Raw genomic sequence first — 20,183 nt, 5'->3', positions numbered from 1 at the left:
ATTATAATGGCAAATTCTCCACTCACAGGAGTTAAGTGTTTGCCATCCCCTTTAAAAAGTATATTTTAGGGGTTGGGGATTTAGCTCAGCGGTAGAGCGCTTGCCTAGCAAACGCAAGGCCCTGGGTTCGGTCCCCAGCTCCGAAAAAAAGAAAAAAAGTATATTTTATATATATATATGCTTAAAATATGTTTCATATATTCTTTGAGAATATTCCATATATATGTATATATAAAATATATTTTGATATCACCCCTACTGTCTCCTCTAAGTGATCCTTTTTTAAATATGTTTACAAATCTTCATATATTTTCTTTCTTCTTCTTTTTTTTTTTTTTCTTTTTCCAGAGCTGGGGACCGAACCCAGGGCCTTGCGCTTCCTAGGCAAGCGCTCTACCACTGAGCTAAATCCCCAACCATTTTCTTTCTTTTTTAAAAATTTATTTATTCTTAATAAAATTTTTACACATTTTAAAAATAATTTATTTATTTTGGTGATTTTTGCCTGTTTGTATGTCTGTAACTGGAGTTACAGTTGTGAGCCACCATGTGGTGCTGGGATTTGAGCCCCTGGGTCCTCTGGAAGAGCATCCAATGCTCTCAGCTGCAATTTCTGGTCATTTCTCCAGCTCCAATGCATTTTCTTTCTTTTTTTTTTAAAAAGATTTTATTCATTTATTATATATAAGTACACTGTAGCTGTCTTCAGATACACCAGAAGAGGGCATCGGATCTCTTTATAGATGGTTGTGAGCCACCATGTGGTTGCTGGGAATTGAACTCAGGACCTCTGGAAGAGTAGTAGGGTGCTCTTAACTACTGATCCATCTCACCAGCCCTCCAATGCATTTTCAATGTAGAAACTGATATCATTTTAACATTCTCATGCATGCATGTCATGTAGTTTTACTTGGCTCATATTTATCTCTTCTTCTTCCTTCTATTGGTCACCTTCTAAACTGCCTCTCTTTTGCCTTGTGGTTTCTATACCCATCTTTGTTATGCTATGCTGGAAATGAAACCTATTATTATTATTATTATTATTATCATTACTACTATTATTATGCTGGTATGGTCAATGAGCTGGTTTTCCTTTTCCTCAGCATGTTTGTTATTGCTATTCAGAGAAGCCACTAAATTAGTCAGGGAGCTGCTTTGATAGACTGTTCGATCAGCACACATGAAGCCCCAGGTTTAGTTCCTAGCAGTGTAGGGTCAGGTACATTTGCACCTGCCTACAATATCAGCACTCAGGTGGGAGAGGCAGGGGTTAAGATCATCCTCACAGTGAGCAGGAGGCTAGTCTGGGCTGTGTAAGACTTTGTATATTGATTTTATATCTAACTGCTTTGCTAAAAGTGTTAACAGATGTTGGTTACATGTGGTATAGTCTTCAGAGATTTTTAAATGAAGGATCATATCATGTGCAAGTAAGTATAGTTTGGTTGTTTTTTCCTTTCTTATTTGTATCCTTTTGTGACTTTGGTTGCAGGGTAGAAAGCAGTCGAAGCACTGAGAAACCCAGCATGACCTGGGGATCGCAAAATGAGTAACAGGCTGGATATCACGTAGGCACCTATTTAAGTTGAATGCATGTGGCCAGTGCTGCTGAGATGCTAGGATTTACCCTGTATAGAGAGGCCTGGTTATCTGTAAGAGAGTGAGGGGCAAGGATATTGCAGAAAATAGACAAGGAGTGTGAAGGGCATTGATTAAAACGAGGCTTGTTCTTTAAAAGTAAGAGTGTACCGAGGTAGCATATTTAAAAGGCGATACAATCATGTGATACTTTTCATTTATTAGGAAATATTTGTAATTTACCAAAGCAGTGGAAATAACCTTTCTTCAACCTTCACACACTGAAAAACCTCCCTGGGCTACCACGGAGATCAGTGACGTCATCGCTTCTTGAATGCTGACTAGAATTGCTGAGATTTTCAAATCCCAGCCCAGACCGACGGAATGAGCATGCCCAGAATACCCTAGCCCTAAGCGTAGTACCGCCCAGAAGCGTGCGGTGGCTCGCTCGAAAAGAGCGGATTTCAGAAGCAGTGGGTGGCTCAGTTCCCTGCCCTCTTAGCCCCGTCCCCGCCCCAGACCTTGAGGCCGCCACCTCACCCAGAGTAGTAGATCCGGACGACCCCAGAGGGAGAAGATGGGGAGTGGGCAGGGGGCGTGTCGAAGGGTGGGTGGGGCGAGGCTGCCCAATGGGATCCCTGGGGGAGGGGTCTGCCCAATGGGCGCTAGCAGAAGGGGGCTGGGGGCCGGCCTCCCAATGAACGGGGCAGGGGGCGGGGCCTGCCAAGTGGACTCTCCGAGGGCAGGGGGCGGGGCTGTATTTCCCGGACTGCCCTGCGGTAGGGGCTTCTAGCGTGCGAGCTCGTTATGTTGCGTCTGGCTCGCCCGCTCTGCGTGCAGACTGTGAAGGCCAGCAAACTTTCCCGCCTTTGGAGTAGGCCTGCCGCCCTTATGTCTACTCTGCTGATCCATCATCCCCAGTATGCCTGGCTGCAAGACCTGGGTCTCCGCGAAGATAACGAGGGCGTGTTTAATGGAAGCTGGGGCGGCCGGGGAGAGGTATGCGGGAGTCCCGGAAAACTGTAGCCATGGTTTACCCGGGAGGCCGCAAGGCGGGCGCCTCCCTTCCCACCTCCCAACTGGAGCTGAGGGAGGATAGACAGGGATGGGAAGTTCTAAAGTTGTACAGAAGTTTTCTCGTGGAGAAAGGCAAGAAGAATCGATTGGTTTTAGCGCTGTGAGGAATCGATGGCCTTTTGGAGCTGCTAGGAAGGCTAAACGTCAATGCTTACTTAAACCGTATGGCAGTCTTGCCTGGAATCTGTAACAAGCTCATCCTGGCTGAAATTTTGTAAACTTTCTCCCCCTTGAAGGTTTACTTGGTTTTCAGTATTTATTGCCAGACTTAGCACCGTGATAAAACATGCAGTGGACAGGTAAGTTTCTAGTTGCCCCAAACTTAGGACAGTGCCTCATACTTTCAAGGGAAATAAAGACTTTCAGAAACATGACATTCAACTCTACTAGAACCTGCTTTGTTACAGGAAAAGCAACTTTTTGGCTACCTTTGGCTGTAGGAGATACAGGTGATTTTAATTGTTACCATGAAATTGGGAGTTTCGCTTTGGGTTTTGGACTTGAACCTAGGGCCGTGTGCACTGGAGGCAGGCACTCTATTGCTCTTGTGGCATCATCTAGTTCGTGTCTTTTGATAAAGCCTAATCTTTTTTTAAAATTAATTTTATTAGTGTATGAATACACTCTCAGACACACCAGAAGAGAGCATCAGATCCCATTACAGATGGTTGTGAGCCATCATGTGGTTGCTGAGAATTGAATTCAGGACCTCTGGAAGAGCAGTCAGTCCTCTTAACCGCTGAGGCATCTAGCCAGCCCGATAAAACCTAATCTTTAGGTGCTCTTACCTCACCTTAGACTCACCGGTTTCATTAACATAGGCCTTGTTGTAGTTTATCTGGACTTAGGCGTTCTGTTTCCAGACCAGAGGGTAGGCAGAATAAGGTGGAAAAGCGGTGTGTTAAAATTATCAGCTAACTATCTGGCTACACTGAGGATTAGGTGTGTAGTATAAATGCCTCAGAACGTAGTCTTTAGATGACCAACCCATGGATCTTACAGACAGTTCCTTATGAACAGGTGAGAAGCCAAGACGGTTCTGAAGAGTGGGTTAGTCGGAACAGAAGTTAGCCTGAAGGCTCCAATTTCGCTTTTATTTTTCTGTTTTGGGAATGATTATAATTTCTATGTATGATTGTTATTTTTTTGTATGTTTGTTTCAAGGTAATTACGACCTATTGTCCTGCTAACAATGAGCCAATAGCAAGAGTCCGACAGGTAAGTTGTTAAAATTCAGGCCGTGACAGGGAACCATGCTGGTGGTGTTCTTAGAGGCAAGAGCGAGCAGCACAGGTGCACAGACTCATGCAGCTCTTTTTCATGCCGAGACTGACTGGGGAGACAGTCCATTCTTGCTCTGTGGAATTAGCTAGAAAAGGTGAATCAGGATTAGGCAGAAAGTGTTTTTATTGTTGTTTGGACCACAGTAGCCCAGGCTAGTGCTGAGAATGTTGTGTAGGACTTTGAACCTAGCTATAGGCATGCAGGACTGTACTAGGTTTATGCTGGGCTTGACCCCAGCCAGAGCTTCAGACAAGCTAGGCAAGTTGGGCTACCTTCCTAGTCTCCCTCTGGGTATTGCTTCTGAGTCAACTCCAGAGGTTATTTTTTTAGGATGAAGGTTCTGATTCTTCAAATCTGGGTTGGAGTCCAAGGTTGAACTTTCTTATATGGGTCATGTGTTGTGTCTAGATGAGGCTAGACCTCAATTTACAAAGCAAGGCTTTACAGCACAGCTGGGTTTTCTTTCCTTGTGTTAGATTCCTGCTGTTTTCTTGTTCTTATGCTTTAGTTTAATTTAGTACACATTCCCTCTTCCAGTGCTCAGCATTGAATTCAGGGCTTCACCAATGCTAGAGCCAAGAGCAAGATTGCCTCCAGCTACTACTCCAGCTTTGTAAACAGACTTTAGGGTTGTAGACTGTTGAAATCATTATCATCCGTGAGTCTTAGGGACAGTAAGAAAGTTTCCACTCCCGTTGCAAAGATATTTGTATATTCTAGAAGATGAGTATCCTGGTCAGTGTGAAAACCAGAGCTCTCACCTTAAAGGGAACAGGAAACAGTTTATTCTGGAGCCAAATTTGAGTGACCATCCTGCCTGGGAAAGGCAGGTTGTTTCCCCAGGGAGGCCATTCCATAGAGTTTTATAGTGGCAAAAACATCAAGTTGTATACCAAAGCAATTTAAAACTCCATTGGTGGCACCTCAGAGCGGTGTTTACAGCAATGGGGACACTGCTGGTGGCAGTCTAGCTTTCGGGTGGGTGGAAACTAGTGAGCTGCTAAGCTGAAAGATTCCAAAGGCTTTTATTGGTTAGTGAGGATGCTAGTTCTTAAGTCACAGCATGCTGGTTCTGACAGACACCAGGGTGGGCAAAGAATGCTTATTCGGGGAGGTGAAAACTAGCCCAGACTGAGGTAATTAGGCTCTGGATTCTCAACATTCCAACCTCTTTGCATTAATTAATTAATTGCTTGTTGCTTGCTTACTTGATTGATTAATCACTGTGTCGCCCTGGCTGTCCTTGAACTCACTCTGTAGGCCGGGCTGGTCTTAAACTCACAGGATCCACCTGCCTCTGTTTCCAGAGTGCTGGGATGGAAGGGGTGCATCCAGTCAGTATCTGCAGACACAGCTTCTTTTTTCTTTCTCACTGACATTTTTTTCACTTCTCTTCTCTCATTCTCGTTGTTGACTTAGGCCAGCATGAAAGACTATGAAGAGACTATAGGGAAAGCCAAGAAAGCTTGGAACATCTGGGCAGATGTAAGTATGGCTTTATGGTCCCCACTGCAGAACAGGTCACCTGATGTACTCAGGAAAGACAGATAAGCATGGGAAAGTGCGGAAAAGTGCATTCTTGGGAACTCTGCTGATTTCCTCCGGGTATTCTAAAGCCAGTGTCCGTTCTGTTTAGGATTAGAAGAGTGGTTCAAAATAGATGAACAGTCATGTGTAGAGCTGTGAATATTCTCCCCCAAACCTCTTACTGAGCAAAAGAAAGGGAGCCCTTTGTCCTCTGTTTCTCCTGCCTCTCCTCTTAGTCTGAGGAGGGACAGGATATCCTCACAGCATGCCTAGGGCTAAGGAGATTCTGCCTCCTTCGTCTCTGAGCAATACCCATCATGGGTTCACAGAGCCAAAGTGGGCCTCACTAATCAGTGGCCGCTAGGTGGGCATGGAGTGAAGGAGAGAAGGAATCGCTTGGATCTTCCAGCATCCCTCTGCCTCCACCAGAGGGTTTTCGCAAAGAGGGGAAGGCTGTGAGAGCCTGCCTTCTGGAGTTGTGAGGATTAAATCACTAGATCATGTATTGTTGGCAGGCGTTTGTGGCAGGACTGGCACAGGCAAGCATCTCTACACCATAATGCCATGCTGGGGATTACACCAAGACCATCAGGCTTGGTGGCGAGTACCCTTATCCACTGAGCCATCTCGGCAGCTGCCTGGCTCTTTTGTCTTGTTTTGAGGACGATGCAGCGAGACAACCAAATTTAGTCTTCATCCCAACATCTTTAGTAGTAGTAGTAGTAGTAGTAGTAGTAGTAGATGGTTATCAGAGCTGCCTTCCGGTGCTTCTTTCCCAGCTCCCCTGTGCTTACATCATAGGTATGATTCTTCTATACATGTTACATGATGCATACACAGTTTTGGATCACACTGTGTGTGTCTGTGTGTGTGTGTGTGTGTGTGTGTGTGTGTGTGTATCCGTATAAGGATAATGTGTATTTGCTGGTGTTTATTATTGTGTGTCTGTGTGCACAGAGTCATGTATGTTGGCACATGCATCACAGTACATGTGGTGGTCAGAAGACTACTTTGGAGTCAGTTCTCTCACACGTTGCCAAGGATGGATCTTTATTTGATGAGGCATCTCACTGCTCCAGTTATTTTTTTAAAAAAATGCTTAGGGGACTGGAGAGATGGCTCAGTGGTTAAGAACACTGACTGTTCTTCCAGAGGTCCTGAGTTCAAATCCCAGCAACCACATGTTTTAAGATCTGATTTTAAGATCTGTTTTAATATCTGATGCCCTCTTCTAGTGTGTCTGAAGACAGCTACAGTGTACTTATATATAATAAATACATCTTTTAAAAAATTTAAAAAAAGTTTGTGTGTTGTATGCATGTAGAGGCCAGAAGAGGGCATCAGGTATCCTCTTTGATCACCTGCTTGTTCCTCTGAAGCAGGGTATTTACTAGGGTGGAAGCCAGCAAGCAAATCCTAGCAATCCTCCTGCCTCTGCCCGACTCATGCAATGGGGTTACTGGCATTTGCTGCGAGTCCTCCTTAAGATTGTGAACCATGCTCTTAATCACTGAGCCACGTGTCCCAGAACATTAAACTTTATTTGTCCTGGTTAACTTGCTTTGTAGACCAGGCTGGCCTCAAACGCACATAGATTCTCTTGCCTCTATCTCCCAAGTGCTGGGATTAAAGGCATGTGCCACTGTACATGGCCAAAACATTTTACAAAGAGATTTATTTATTTTATGCGTATGAGAGTGTTGCTTACAAGTATGTCTGTGTGCCACATGCATGCCTAGTGCCCTCAGAGGTCAGAAGAGGGCCCTGGATCCCCTGGAATTGGAGTTATAGATAGTGACATCGGTGTAGAAAACTGAACCTGGGTCTTCTGCAAGAGTAACAAGTGCTGTTAATTGCTGAGGCATCTCTCCAGCCTGACCCTAACCACCTTTCTTTCTAGCTTGCTTTCTTTTCTTCCTGCCTCAGTCTCCCAAATGCTGGAATCATTCACGTCTTTTTTTTTTTATGTTTTAAAAGATACATTTATTTTATGTATGTGAGTACACTGTCGCTGTCATCAGACACACCAGAAGAGGACATTGGATCCCATTACAGATGGTTGAGAGCCACCATGTGGTTGCTGGGAATTGAACTCAGGACCTCTGGATGAGCAGTCAGTGCTCTTAACCACTGAGCCATCTCTCCAGCACTCACATGTCTTTTAAACAGAAACATTTATGCCCATGTGTGTTTATCTAGAGTAAATAAAAACATGTTTGAGATTAGCTTGTGTAGTTTCAGGATCTGCCTTCCTAAACTGATTTAAAAACTGTTTTATTTATCGTTAGATAATGATGGTGGTGATGTGTGTACACATGCCCCATGATGTGCATGCGGAGGTCAGAGGTCAATGTTGTAGAGTCGGTTCCTTCTTTCCATCTTATGTGGGTTCTGGGGATCAAACTCAGGTCACCAAGCTTGAGCAGCAAGCACCTCTCCCTGTGGAGCCATCTCGTTTCCCCCTTAGCCGACTTTTAAGTCTGTCTCCCCTGCTGCAGTGGTCGCTGTCATGATGATGGTTCTGAGCTATTGTGCTATAATCTTTTCGCTTCTGTTTTTGAGCTTAGGATCTCCGTTGGCACTCTGATGTCTTATCCCACAGTGCCAGATTGTATTCAGCATTCCTTCATAGCTCCTGCATTTTTGAGCTCTAGTCAGAGTTGCTGAGTAAGTCAGGAAGGTCCCTCTTAGATGAGTAACTGGGCCAGTAAGGGATCAACTTGTTGGAATTGGAGTTAAGCAATTGAGTTCAAAGATCAGTGCAGATACAGCTTTTTCTGACAGTCCTCCTGGGCTCTGGTCAATATGGCAGTGACTTAGAGAAGGCCTAGCTGGGCCTCAGACAAAAGCATCAGAACAGCCTGGCCTGGTCTGCAGCCTCCCTGAAGGATCTTTCCCATGAGGCGTTCTGCTGCCCTCTTACCTTCTGTTGGCCTTGCCTACATCACAACAGAAACCTGTTTTGTTTCACTCCAGTTAAGCCTAGAAATTTCAAAGGGAACATTTGTCTTTAAGGGAGATAAAAACAAGGTGTAATGAAGGGAATAGTTGCAGAGTCCTTCAGCCAAATACCAGGAGAGCTCAGGCAGCCCTGTAGAGGAGGGGGAGGAAGGATCGGCAGAACCGGAGGGATCAAGGACACCACAAGAACAAGAATCAACTGGCTGTCTCTGACTCTTTTTGTTTGCCTATGGGACCCTACTGGGGGTACTTTTCCAGCCTTGATGTGAGCCTTTGTGTGCCTGGTCTTACTGTAGCTCGTTTTGCTTGATGATCCATGCCATTAGTTTTATCTGTGGCCCTTGGCACGTGGCTCCTTTTCTTCTCTTGACTCTCTTTGCTCTTCAGAACGACTGCATTCTCCCTGTCTTTGGCCTTCGCGCATGCCCTGCTCTTTGCTCTGATTTCTCTGTCTTTTTACTTGGCTGAGAACAGCCATGCTTTAAGTCTTCGCTCTATGTTTTCAAAGGCCTTCCTCCCCTCTCCCATAGTAACACGGACTGACAAGTCCTGGCTGCTCCACCTGACGACTTTGCTCCCCTTCATGTAGTCTGCTGCTCCCCCTCCCTGCCGCTGCACTGAGTTATGCTCCCTGTTGGGCAAGAGTTATAGCTGTCTCGTTGACAGTGATGTGCCCAGGCAGTTGTATAGTAGCCACGAGACTGATGGGAGTAAATTAAATGTGTATCACATGGGCCTGGAGAGATAATTCAGTGCTTAAGAGCATTTTTTTTTTTTTTTTTTTTTGAGCTGAGGACCGAACCCAGGGCCTTGCGCTTGCTAGGCAAGCGCTCTACCACTGAGCTAAATCCCCAACCCTGCTTGAGAGCATTTATTTTGCAGAAGATCAAGTTCAGTTCTTAGCACCCACTCCTAAAACTGTAAGTCCAGTTTCAGGAGGTCAGAGGCCCTCTGCTGACCTCCGTGGGCTCCTGCAGGCATAAAGTGCACATGCATACACTGAGGCACACACCTGCACATGAAATAAATCATAATTATTTTTGTAAAATGTCTAATGTGTGGAAGGTAGAGGACATATATATTTGATCTCAGCTGATGTTAGCAGCGTGGCTTGACTTGCAACCCTGGAGGTGAATTTATAAGACTATGCCCTTCTAGGAAAGATGGGAAATACAGAAAGAATCGTGCAGAACGAAAGGGCTGGTTGGGAAAGCCAGTGCCCACATGGCTAGAGGCTTTAAAAAGAGGGAATCTCAGCTGAGCATGGTGGTGTAAGCCTTTGATCCCAGCACTCAAGAGGCAGGCACAGGCTGATTCCTGGCCAATTCTTCCAGTCCTTCAGTATTCAGTGTGAGTCTGAGTTTAGATTTGTTTCCCCTGCATCCAGCCTTGCTCTTTTCTTGTAGTGTTTGTCTTTAGACCTGCGACCATCCATAACTGTTTGTTGCCACTTTGTCCATGCTTCCCAGAAGAGGTGGCTCTAGGGATGTTAGCCATATCACTGTGACCCAAAAAGTCTCTAGCGACATAGTTGTGGTCTGTTCTTCAGTGCACTTCTGACACTGGTAGACACACCAACATAGGCTTTGACATCAAAATTGCACTCTTCTCTTAGATTCCTGCCCCAAAGCGAGGAGAAATAGTCAGAAAGATTGGCGATGCCTTGCGGGAGAAGATCCAATTACTGGGAAGACTGGTAAAGTATTTTTGAAGTTTTTTTAGTGATCTCTTGAGAATCAGTCAAGAACAGGCTGTCATGAGTTCACATGCATACATTTTGTTTTGTTTGAGACTGAGGTTTCTGCTGTGTTGTGTAGCCTTGGCTCAAGAGATCCCCCTGCCTCAGACTCCTAACTGCTGGAGTTCTGTCTGCTCCCTTGCCCCACTAGGTTGAATCAGATTTTAAAAGATTAACATTAAAGGTATGTCCCAAGATTATGATTTTTAAGAAGAACAATATTTTAATGATTTATTTATTTTATGTTTATGAGTGGTCTATCTGCATGTACACCCTGCGTGTACACCTGCGCGTCAGAAGAGGTTATCAGATTTTACTGTAGATAGTTGTGAGCCACCATGTGTTTGCTGGGAATTGAACTCGGGACCTCTGAAAGAGCAGCCAGTGCTCTTAACCTCCGAGCTAACTCTCCAGCTCCAAGAAAAACAAATTTCAAAATCCATTTTTTTATAAGAAAAAGTAAAATAAATTTACCTGGTTTAAAAGTCATCAAAGCGGGGTTGGGGATTTAGCTCAGTGGTAGAGCGCTTGCCTAGGAAGCGCAAGGCCCTGGGTTCGATCCCCAGCTCCGAAAAAAAAAACCAAAAAACCAAAAGTCATCAAAGCATGCTGAATTATATACATAAATGAAATTGTCAAAGAATTAATAAAAGCAATATATTAAAAATAAGACAAAAAAGCAAGTAAATAAAAAATTTCAGAAGAAAAGATTTCCTTAGTTTATTACCCACGTAAAATGTTTTATTTTGTCCTCAGCTTAATGTTTAATATACAAGTTCTGCTTGGGAAATTCTGCTTGCATTTTTATATTTTTAGGTGTCTTTGGAGATGGGGAAAATCTTAGTGGAAGGAATAGGGGAGGTTCAGGAGTACGTGGACGTCTGCGATTATGCTGCCGGCTTGTCGAGGATGATCGGGGGACCCACCTTGCCCTCTGAAAGTAAGCCTGGAGTCATTAAGCTAAGTGCTTGTGCCAGGACACAGCTTCCAACCCTCCTCTGTGGGCCCAGCGAGATGGCTTAGCAGGATGCCGGACAACTTCACTTCCATTCCCAGGACCCACAGGGCGGAGGGAGAGAGCTCAGTTTTATTGTCCTCTGACCTGCACGTGTGTGTACACACAGGCATAGGATGGAGGGCCGTGTCAGGGAATTGGTAGCTATGGCAGAGCATGCCAATTAAAGGACAGGACTGTAAGAGTGTTGGGGACTTTCTGCCCCAGGTACGTCCCGGAAGTACCCCAGGCCTCGAAGGACACGGCACTGGTGGTTGAATACTGTGAGTGGGGAAGGCGGCTGCATGAAGTTGAGGATGGGGGACCATCAGGAACCTCCTTGTGAGCACAGCTGGAGGATGCAGTGCACGGGTCCCTGCTGTGAGGGACTTTATCCTGAGTAGCTACAGCATTTACGTAGACCCTAGAGGCCTCTAAGCGAGGAATTGATGGCAGTCGGGCAAAGAAGAGAGAGTAGGAGAGAAGGCTAGACCTCCCCAGCAGGAGTTGGGATGCTGGCCTGTGGGACGGCCTGGGTATCAGGTGCTGAGGTTCCAGCGTGAGTGATGACAAGAAGTGTCACTGTCCTGCATGTGATAATAGTGTGTAAGTTTGACCAGGTCTGCGGATGCTTCTTGGCTCTGTTTTTTACAACACTGGCAACTGTTAATTAAAATAAGCCTTCGTGGCATTAGCTTTAAAGTTTGCAATGAAATATGAGATTGGGGGCTTTGTTTGTTTTGTATATAGTGTCTCATCTATTCCAAGCTGGGCTGGAACTTACCACAGGGCTGAGAAAAACCTTGTGTTGATCTTCTGCCTCCACCACACCCAGCTTATGCCAGGGGTCTGAACCAGGCCTGTACATGCCTGGCAAGCAGTCTGCCAGACGGACCACATCTGCCAAAAATATACTCATTTCTATTCGCACTTTAATTTCCTTACAGTGAATGAAGCTTTTGTAATCAATCCATCCAACATGAGCCTGTAACATGAGCTTTCTTGTCTTGAAGTTAGAGAGGTCAAGAGACAACACAGTCCTGAGAATCACGTGTTCTGTGCTCTATTTATGTTACCCTCTGTGTTCACATCTCTTGGGGGGAACCTCCTACTGTTTCATGACATGTCTCTGTCTTCCAAATGGGATCCATGCTGCCCTTACCTCTGCAGCTCCTGAGGTATGGGGTATAGTGACCACCAATACAGTTGGTAAAGTGGGGTAGTAATGAGCAGTTCTGTTTTACATTACACAGTAGTTCTTAATCCTTCGGCTCTGTGAGGTAGTCCATGGGAGCATCAGGAATACTCTTTGGTCTGAAGAGAAATGGCTTAGGATTTTATTCATAACAAATATGTTCACCAAGTGAATATGTGTACACCGCAGGACCCGGCCATGCTCTCATGGAACAGTGGAATCCGTTAGGCCTGGTGGGAATCATCACTGCCTTCAACTTCCCTGTGGCTGTGTTTGGCTGGAACAATGCCATAGCTCTGATCACAGGCAACGTCTGCCTTTGGTAAGTTGTCATTCTCCGGTCTCATTGTGAGAGGTGGTGAGTAAACAGCCGGAGCCATCGCTGTGCACTGTGAAAGGGTTTTAGATGTGTCTTCAGTCTCTCTTAACTGACACATTAAGTCACATGTGCTAATTGCGCTGGTTTTTAATTTGTATTTGACCATTGGCAACATGTTTGGATGTAGTAGTGTCTCCTTCCCCAGCCAGCTGTTCTTACTCTAAGTTGTACCTCCGTTCTGACACTTTTTTTTTTTTTTTTTGGTTCTTTTTTTCGGAGCTGGGGACCGAACCCAGGGCCTTGCGCTTCCTAGGCAAGGGCTCTACCACTGAGCTAAATCCCCAGCCCCTCGTTCTGACACTTAAGTACCTGGCAGTAGGCTCCATAGGCTAATGGCTCAGTCTTCCATAGAACTGCCCCAAGCTCAGATAGATGGATGGATTGAGTTTTTTTTCTTTTCTTTCTTTCTCTCTTTTTTTTTTTTTGAGAGGAAGACTCCGAACTCTTGCTTCTACCTTTGGGCTACCATCTCCAGGATTTTATTGATTGATTGAGACAGGATCTGACTCTATAGCCCAGACCATATTATTACCTCAGCCCTCTGGGCGCAGGGATTACAGGTGCCCAGCCAAATGTATTAGTGTTAAGTAATGCCATCAATGGCATATTCTCAATCTCTGTATAAAACCAAGTGTAGTTTGAAGACTTGATGGTTTGGTACCATTTTGCAAAAGAACCTGTGCATTCTGTCTGAACTTTCTCGTTGCTGTGACCAACTGCCTGATAAGAAGCAACTTATGGGGCTGGAGAGATGGCTCAGAGGTTAAGAGCACTGTCTGCTCTTTCAGGGGTCATGAGTTCAATTCCCAGCAACCACATGGTGGCTCATAGCCATCTGTAATGAGATCTGGTGCCCTCTTCTGACCTGCATGTGTACATGCAGGTGGAACGCTGTATACATAATAAATAAATCTTTAAAAAAAAAAGAAGCAACTTACTGGAGGAAGGTGTATTTTGGGTCACAGAAGGGGACGGGGAATGTACAGTTAGTCCATCATGGCAGAGCCAGAGTGGTGGTGGGACCAGCTTGTTCATATTAGTTTAGTCAGAAGCAGAGAAAGGGGTCCACTGTTGTTCAACTGGCTTCCTTTTCTCCTTTTGTTCAGTCCAGGAGTCCAGCCATGGGATGGGGCTCCCCATGTTTGGAGTGGGTCTTCCCCCTTCAGTTAATCATCTCTGGAAGCCCCTTCTTAAGCACATTTGAAGTTCAGTGCTATGTGTCTCAGCACCGGTGCTTAGTCAGTCAAGTTGACAGTCCTAATTAACGATCGTCCAGCACTGAAACCCAGTGTGTTATGTAGTTAACAGTGCCACTTCCTTCGGGAACAGTTAACGTAACAGTTCTGTGGCCCTGCAGCAGCTGCGTTCCCCATCATTTGGAGCACGGTTATTACATTGTTTCCTCGTCCCTAAAACCCCACCTGGAGGATAGGTTTCCATTTCAGTTACTAGTGGTATTTGTTGTCTAATTAGATGCTCTTCTTTTTTTTTTTTTTTTTTTTGGTTCTTTTTTTCGGAGCTGGGGACCGAACCCAGGGCCTTGCGCTTCCTAGGTAAGCGCTCTACCACTGAGCTAAATCCCCAACCCCTAGATGCTCTTCTTTATAACGTTTTTGTTTTTCTTTGAAATGAAAGGTGCTTGCCTCTAAAGTTAATTCTCTCTCTCTGTCTCTCTTAAATGTCTCTAGGAAAGGAGCACCAACAACTTCCCTCGTTAGTATAGCTGTCACAAAGTAAGTATGTATGGCTTTCTTTTTTCTGGTGTCACATATTTCGCTAGGATGATTGACAAGCACTGGTGTATGTGTGTATGAGTGTGCTTTTTTTTTCTTTCTTCTTTGAGACATGGTTTCTCTGTGTCCTGGCTGTCCTGAAATTTGCTCTGTAGACCAGACTGGGCTCAAACTCACAGAGATCCATCTGTCTGCTCCTGAGTGCTGGGATTAAAAGTGTGCATGCCCCATCACTGCCCAGCAGGAAGTGTGTTTGTTTTAGCATAGAGATCAGGTACCTTTCTCCTTTGGTAGTAAGACTTTAGTATCATGGCAGTTTATGTGGATCTGTCTGAGCCATGCCATTTCATTTACCTGCTTGGAAGGATGCCAGCTAGTGACAGTTTATCACTTGAAAAATGAAAACATGTGCAGCAGAAAAGAAATACCCTGGCACTTTAGGGACTGTATGTATTACTTGATAATTGTCCAACAAGTGTATGGCTGAGAAATGCTCTACCCCTGGTGAATTTAGGACCTTACATATGCTAGGCAAGGGCTCTACCACTGAGATAGTATCTGTCAAGTGGACACACAGACCACTAACAAAGCAGAGAGAACTGATTGGTACACGAGCCATACCTGGCTAGTTCAACCATTTCTCACAGCTCACAGCCAGTTACGTAGTGTGTGACCATGGTCTCATTTGACTGCAGCCCTTAGATTGAAGGAAAAGGCACTTCGATGTGCACAGGCCTTTTGGGCATGTAAGATCCTGCTGTTTTCTGGCTGAAGCCAGCAGACACAAGCCCTGCACTACTTCAGGGTTATGTGAGTCAGGGCCCCATCTTCCAGGACATCTCCATGGTAATATCCCAGGCTTCAGAGACTTCTTCCCCTCCCCAGTCCATCCTGTTTGCTTTAGTTTTGTGTCTTGAGACGGGTCCTCTTGTAGCCAGACTGACCTCACCTTCCTCACACAGCTGACAAGGACCTTAAACTGCATCCTCCTGCCTCTGCCTCCAAAGGGCATGTGCCACCATTATCCATTATCGCTTCTCTTTTCAGGGGAAGGGAGGTAGGAGAACAGGGCCTTGTGGTCCAGGCCAGCCTTGAACTCCCCTGAAGTTCTGATCCTCCTGTCTCTGCCTCCAAAGTGCTAGATCTCAGGTGTACACTGCCACGCCTGGTCTGTGCAGTGCTGGAGACTGAGCCCAGGGCTTCACTATGCAAATACTGTCAGCTGAGCTGAGCAGCTCTGCTTCCCTTTGCTGCTTCTGTGTGTGAGCAGATATGGGGTTATATTCAGACACCTTATTTGTTTGTGGGGTCTCTTTAGATTCCTCTACCTTCTTATACCTTATTCCTCTTTAATTTCCTTACTGTCCGAATGGATGTGTGGGTAGGGACCAAAGAAGAAAAAGCAAGGCTCCATCCATGTACGTCAGTGAGGAATACAGCCTCCAGCCTGTCATACTGACGCAGATGTGTCTTCACAGTTAGGTAGAAAAAGATGGGATGAAAATGCTTCTATATCTCCTTTTCATGTTCTGTACATCTTGTCCTTTAACACTGTATGTTAAATGCAGACTTCTGCTTGTAAGTGTTTGCAAACCTTGTTTGTAATCCATGAGGGAAACTCAGGTCTGAGTGTTTGAAGAGTCAGTTGAAAAGGGAAGTCATGTGTTAGGGCTTTCTCTCCCATTTATAAAAATGTTCCCAGAGGAGTGACTGGCTGAGCATGTCTGCTGTCTCCTTCCTAGGATCATAGCCAAGGTTTTGGAGGACAACCTGCTGCCTGGTGCCATTTGCTCCCTGACCTGTGGTGGAGCAGAAATCGGGTAGGTGAATGGAGTAAGAGTATCCTTCACTGAAGGGCCCTGCGTTGATTGGTGGGAATCTTCTATTGCAATAACAAAACCCAGTGCAGCTAAGGAGGCGAGGCTACCTTCTGTGGCCATTAATGCTGTAGACCTGCTCGGCACTTGTTAGTGCGTGAGCTTCCCGCGGAATGCTTGGTTTTTAGTTACTGACACATGCCTACAATCTCAGAGCCCTAGAGGTGGAAGCAGAAAGATCAAAGTTCATGGCCATCCTCAGCTACACAGCAAGTTTGACGCCGTATCTAGGAAGTGTTGTTTTAACTGCCACAAGATTCATATACCGTAAAACCCTCCCTTTGAAACCGTACCATTTGGTGGATTTTTGTTAGTTTTGTTTTGGTGCTGGGGTGAAGTCCAAGCATTGTATATGCTACTAGGCAAGGCCTCTCCCACCGAGCTGCACCCTCAGTTCCTGCCAAGTAGCTTTGAGAACATTTGTTTTTAACCTGTACTTCGAGTCCCCTTTGGGGGTTGAAAGACATATCAGATAGGCTGCATGTCAGATATTTACATTATGATTCATAACAGTAGTAAAATTACAGTTAGGAAGGAGGAAAAAATAATTTCATGGTAGAGGGTCACCACAACATGACGGACTGTATTAGGAAGGTGGGGAACCGCTGTTTCTAGGATGTTCAGTGCTGTGCAACTATTGCTATCTTATCCCAGGATGTTTAAATTATGCTGGAAAGAAACTTCTTACTATCCATACCCATTTCCCATTGGTTTGGATGGGGAAAACTTGCTCAATTTTCTGACAGTCACTACTGTCCTTTTTGTCTCTGAATTTTCTTTTGGGGCCATTTTGTGTAAATATGAGGTCTTTTGTTACTCTCTTACTTAGCATGAGGTTACAGCATCTTGAATCTGGAACTGGCTAAAATTTCTCCGAATCATCATAAAATTTTTTGTTTTGTTTTGCTTTTTAAATCAGCTTAGACTTTGACCAGTTAGGTTCCCTTGGTGTCAAGTCTGTCACCATACTGGTCTGAGATGTTAGGCTCTTATATCTTCGTTCCTATAGGTGAGAATATTAGACAACCTATCTTTTTCCCTCTCTACTCTCCACCCCCCATATTCCCCACTGGAGTGTTTTAAAATGTCACTGAAATCCTGAGTGTTGTGTTGTGTGGCCTACACTTGTTCTTGAACTCTGGATATCCTCCTGTTGGCCTTGTCACAGCCATCAGCACACGTAGGACCTTGCTAAGCACAGCCACCTGTCATGCGGACACTCAAGACTGGTTGAACCTGAGGAGCTTTATCTGAGTAATTAGATCAAGATGCCCAGTCTACACCCATGCAGGGGCTGCACGGCATTGCTCACCCTGACCGGGGGAGGCACAAACAACTGCAACACAGAAGTTCAAATACATAGCCTCTGAGCTATGCTTCTCAGAACCAACTAGAAAGCTTTTACTTTTTAAAAAATTGTGTATTTTGTGGGGAATGGGGAGAGTTTTATTAAGAAGAAAATGAAGTTAAAGGGAGAGGAACTGATTCTGGAAAATTCCAGGTAGCAGATGACTTGAACTTTTGATCCTCCTGCCTGCACGGCTCAGCTTCTAGAAGTATAGACCACCACACCTTCTGAATGCTATGAGGCAAGCTACCTCCCTAGCTCCAAGAGCTGTGCATTTTGTCTGGGTTCCTGGGGAGGTCTGGCGTGTAATCATGAGGATCTTTATTTTGAGATGAGGGTCTTTATTTTGAGGTAGTGTCTTTCTAAGTTGTCCAGATGGCTTGGAACTCATTCTGTAGTGCAGACGGGTCTTAAATGTGTGATTTTTCTACTTTTGTCTCCCAAGTAGCTGGGGTTGCAGGCTTGTGCCATCAGGTCTGCTTGTTCTTTTAAGTAAAAGATTTAGTTTTATGTGTATGAGTGTTTTGCCTGCATTTATACCACTTGCATGCCTGGTACCTCTGTAGAAACCAGAGGAGTGTCAGGTCCTCTGGAACCAAGTTACTGATGGCTGAAAGCCACTGTGTGGGGTCTGGGAATTAAACCTGGGTCCTGTGGAAGAGCAGCTGATCTTGCAACTGCTGGGCCAGCTCTTTAGCCCCAGGTCTGGCTGCTCTGAAAGGCATTGTATTGCAGATAATGAACCTGAAAGCACCCAGTGTTCATCCACACCAGGGACACATTGACTTGGTTCCTTCTCAGTACAGGAAGAACCTTCTTCATGAACTAAGGAGGTTTCCTAAAGGGCTGTCAACAGCTCACAGAACAGGTCAGCCAGCTTCCTGTGTGGTTCTGCTTGGGAAGAGTTTGTTTTATTACCTCATGCTCTTGGGGCAGACTTCCGTGTGACTGTCTTGCCAAGGGCCCATAGCATGCTTCTTGCTGGTACTGTGGGGTGCCATGATGTGTAGGTGTGTTTGCTTGGGTGACGCTTTCTGTTCCCTGCAGCACAGCAATGGCCAGAGATGAGCGTGTGAACCTGCTGTCGTTCACTGGGAGCACTCAGGTGGGGAAGCAGGTGGCCCTCATGGTGCAGGAGAGGTTTGGTAAGTGCTGGCTTTATGCTGAGGATTCGAATCAGTGTATGATGACTGAAAGGTTTTTGCAGGACCTGGTGGTACACTCTTTTAATCCTAGCTCCCGAGAGGCAGAGGCGGGGGCCCCTCTGAATTCAAGGCCAGCCTGGTCTAGGTAGTGAGTTCCAGACCAGCTAGGACTATATGATGACCCCGTCTCAAACAAACCAACCCCAACACTAACAAATAGCACACCAAAAAAACAACTCAATAAATAATAAGGTCAGTAAGGTTATAGGATGGGAGGTTAACAACAAAATTAAATTTCTGTTAGTTACAATTGAAAATGAAATTTAGAAAATTCTACTTATGGTGATATCAGAAGAATAAAATACCGGCACTTAAATTTGAAGTAGCGTTGGTCTTTTGTGGAAAGACAATAGGACCTAAGTAAACGAAAAGACATCTCATTCTCCCTCCTCAGAGTGCTCAGGCTTGTGGTGATGCCAGTTCTTCCCAGGTGACCTGTGAGCTCTGCATAATTGCTGTCAGCATCACATTTATTGCCAATGGGTGTTTTTGTTTTGTTTTGTTCCTCCTTAGCAAAATTGCTAGACATTCTCAGTGTTTAAGAGTGGTCTCTTGACAGACAGTGTTTGGACAATCAGATAGCCACATGAATTAGTGTGAAGTTTCTCTTTGTCTTACTTTAAACCTCAAACATTACTAAGAATGTATCAAAAGACCTCAATATGGGGACTGGAGAGATGGCTCAGTGGCAAAGAGCACTGAGTTCCAGAGGTCCTGAGTTCAATTCCCAGCAGTCATATGGAGACTCACAACCATCTGTGATGAGATAATGCCCTCTTGGAGTGTGTCTGAGGACAGCCACAGTGTACCCATATACACAGAGTGAGTAAATCTTTAAAAAACCAAACCAACCAAACAAGACCTAAATGTAAGAGCCAAGACTACATTTTAGGAAACCTAGGAAATAAGTCTTTGTTACCTTGAGTTGGGCAGTGTTTTCTTAAATGATGCCCAAGACACAAATAGAACTAGTAGCAGTAGTTAAATTAAACTTCGTCAAGAAACTTTCTGTGCTTTCAGGTTTACGGAGAAGGAAAGGGAAAGAACGGCCAACAGAAGGGTCAGGTACTCGCCAGTCAGTGCTCGGGTGTGGAGCCTGTGTCCAGAATAGAAAGTTCTTTCTGTAGACAGGATCTCACTGTGTGACTGTAGCTGGCATGGACCTTGCTATGTAGAACAGGCTGGCCTTGAACTCATAGAGATACTCCTGCCTCTGCTTCCTGAGTACAAGGATTAAAGGTGTGCATGGACTGTAGAAACTCTTAAAAGCCCAGCAGTGTGAGGACA

At 45.1% G+C, this 20,183-nt stretch overlaps 1 protein-coding gene across 1 annotated transcript in view; it reads left to right on the top strand.

The window, feature by feature from the left end:
• The first annotated feature begins 2,307 nt into the window (after positions 1–2,307).
• The window catches only part of Aldh7a1 (aldehyde dehydrogenase 7 family, member A1), a 32,332-nt gene continuing 14,456 nt past the window's right edge, over positions 2,308–20,183 (top strand). Inside the window, 9 exon segments of the mRNA NM_001271105.1 lie at positions 2,308–2,577; positions 3,820–3,873; positions 5,359–5,424; positions 10,043–10,123; positions 10,982–11,105; positions 12,544–12,676; positions 14,422–14,466; positions 16,209–16,286; positions 18,739–18,836. Of these exon segments, the coding sequence (NP_001258034.1) occupies positions 2,386–2,577; positions 3,820–3,873; positions 5,359–5,424; positions 10,043–10,123; positions 10,982–11,105; positions 12,544–12,676; positions 14,422–14,466; positions 16,209–16,286; positions 18,739–18,836 (871 nt within the window). The 5' untranslated portion in view covers positions 2,308–2,385.

This window comes from Rattus norvegicus, chromosome 18 (genome assembly GCF_021556685.1).
Source record: "Rattus norvegicus strain SHRSP/BbbUtx chromosome 18, alternate assembly SHRSP_T2T, whole genome shotgun sequence".
NCBI classification, from domain to species: Eukaryota; Metazoa; Chordata; class Mammalia; order Rodentia; family Muridae; genus Rattus; species Rattus norvegicus.
Note: the sequence above shows the minus strand (reverse complement) of the source record. Positions and strands in the feature narration are given on the sequence as shown.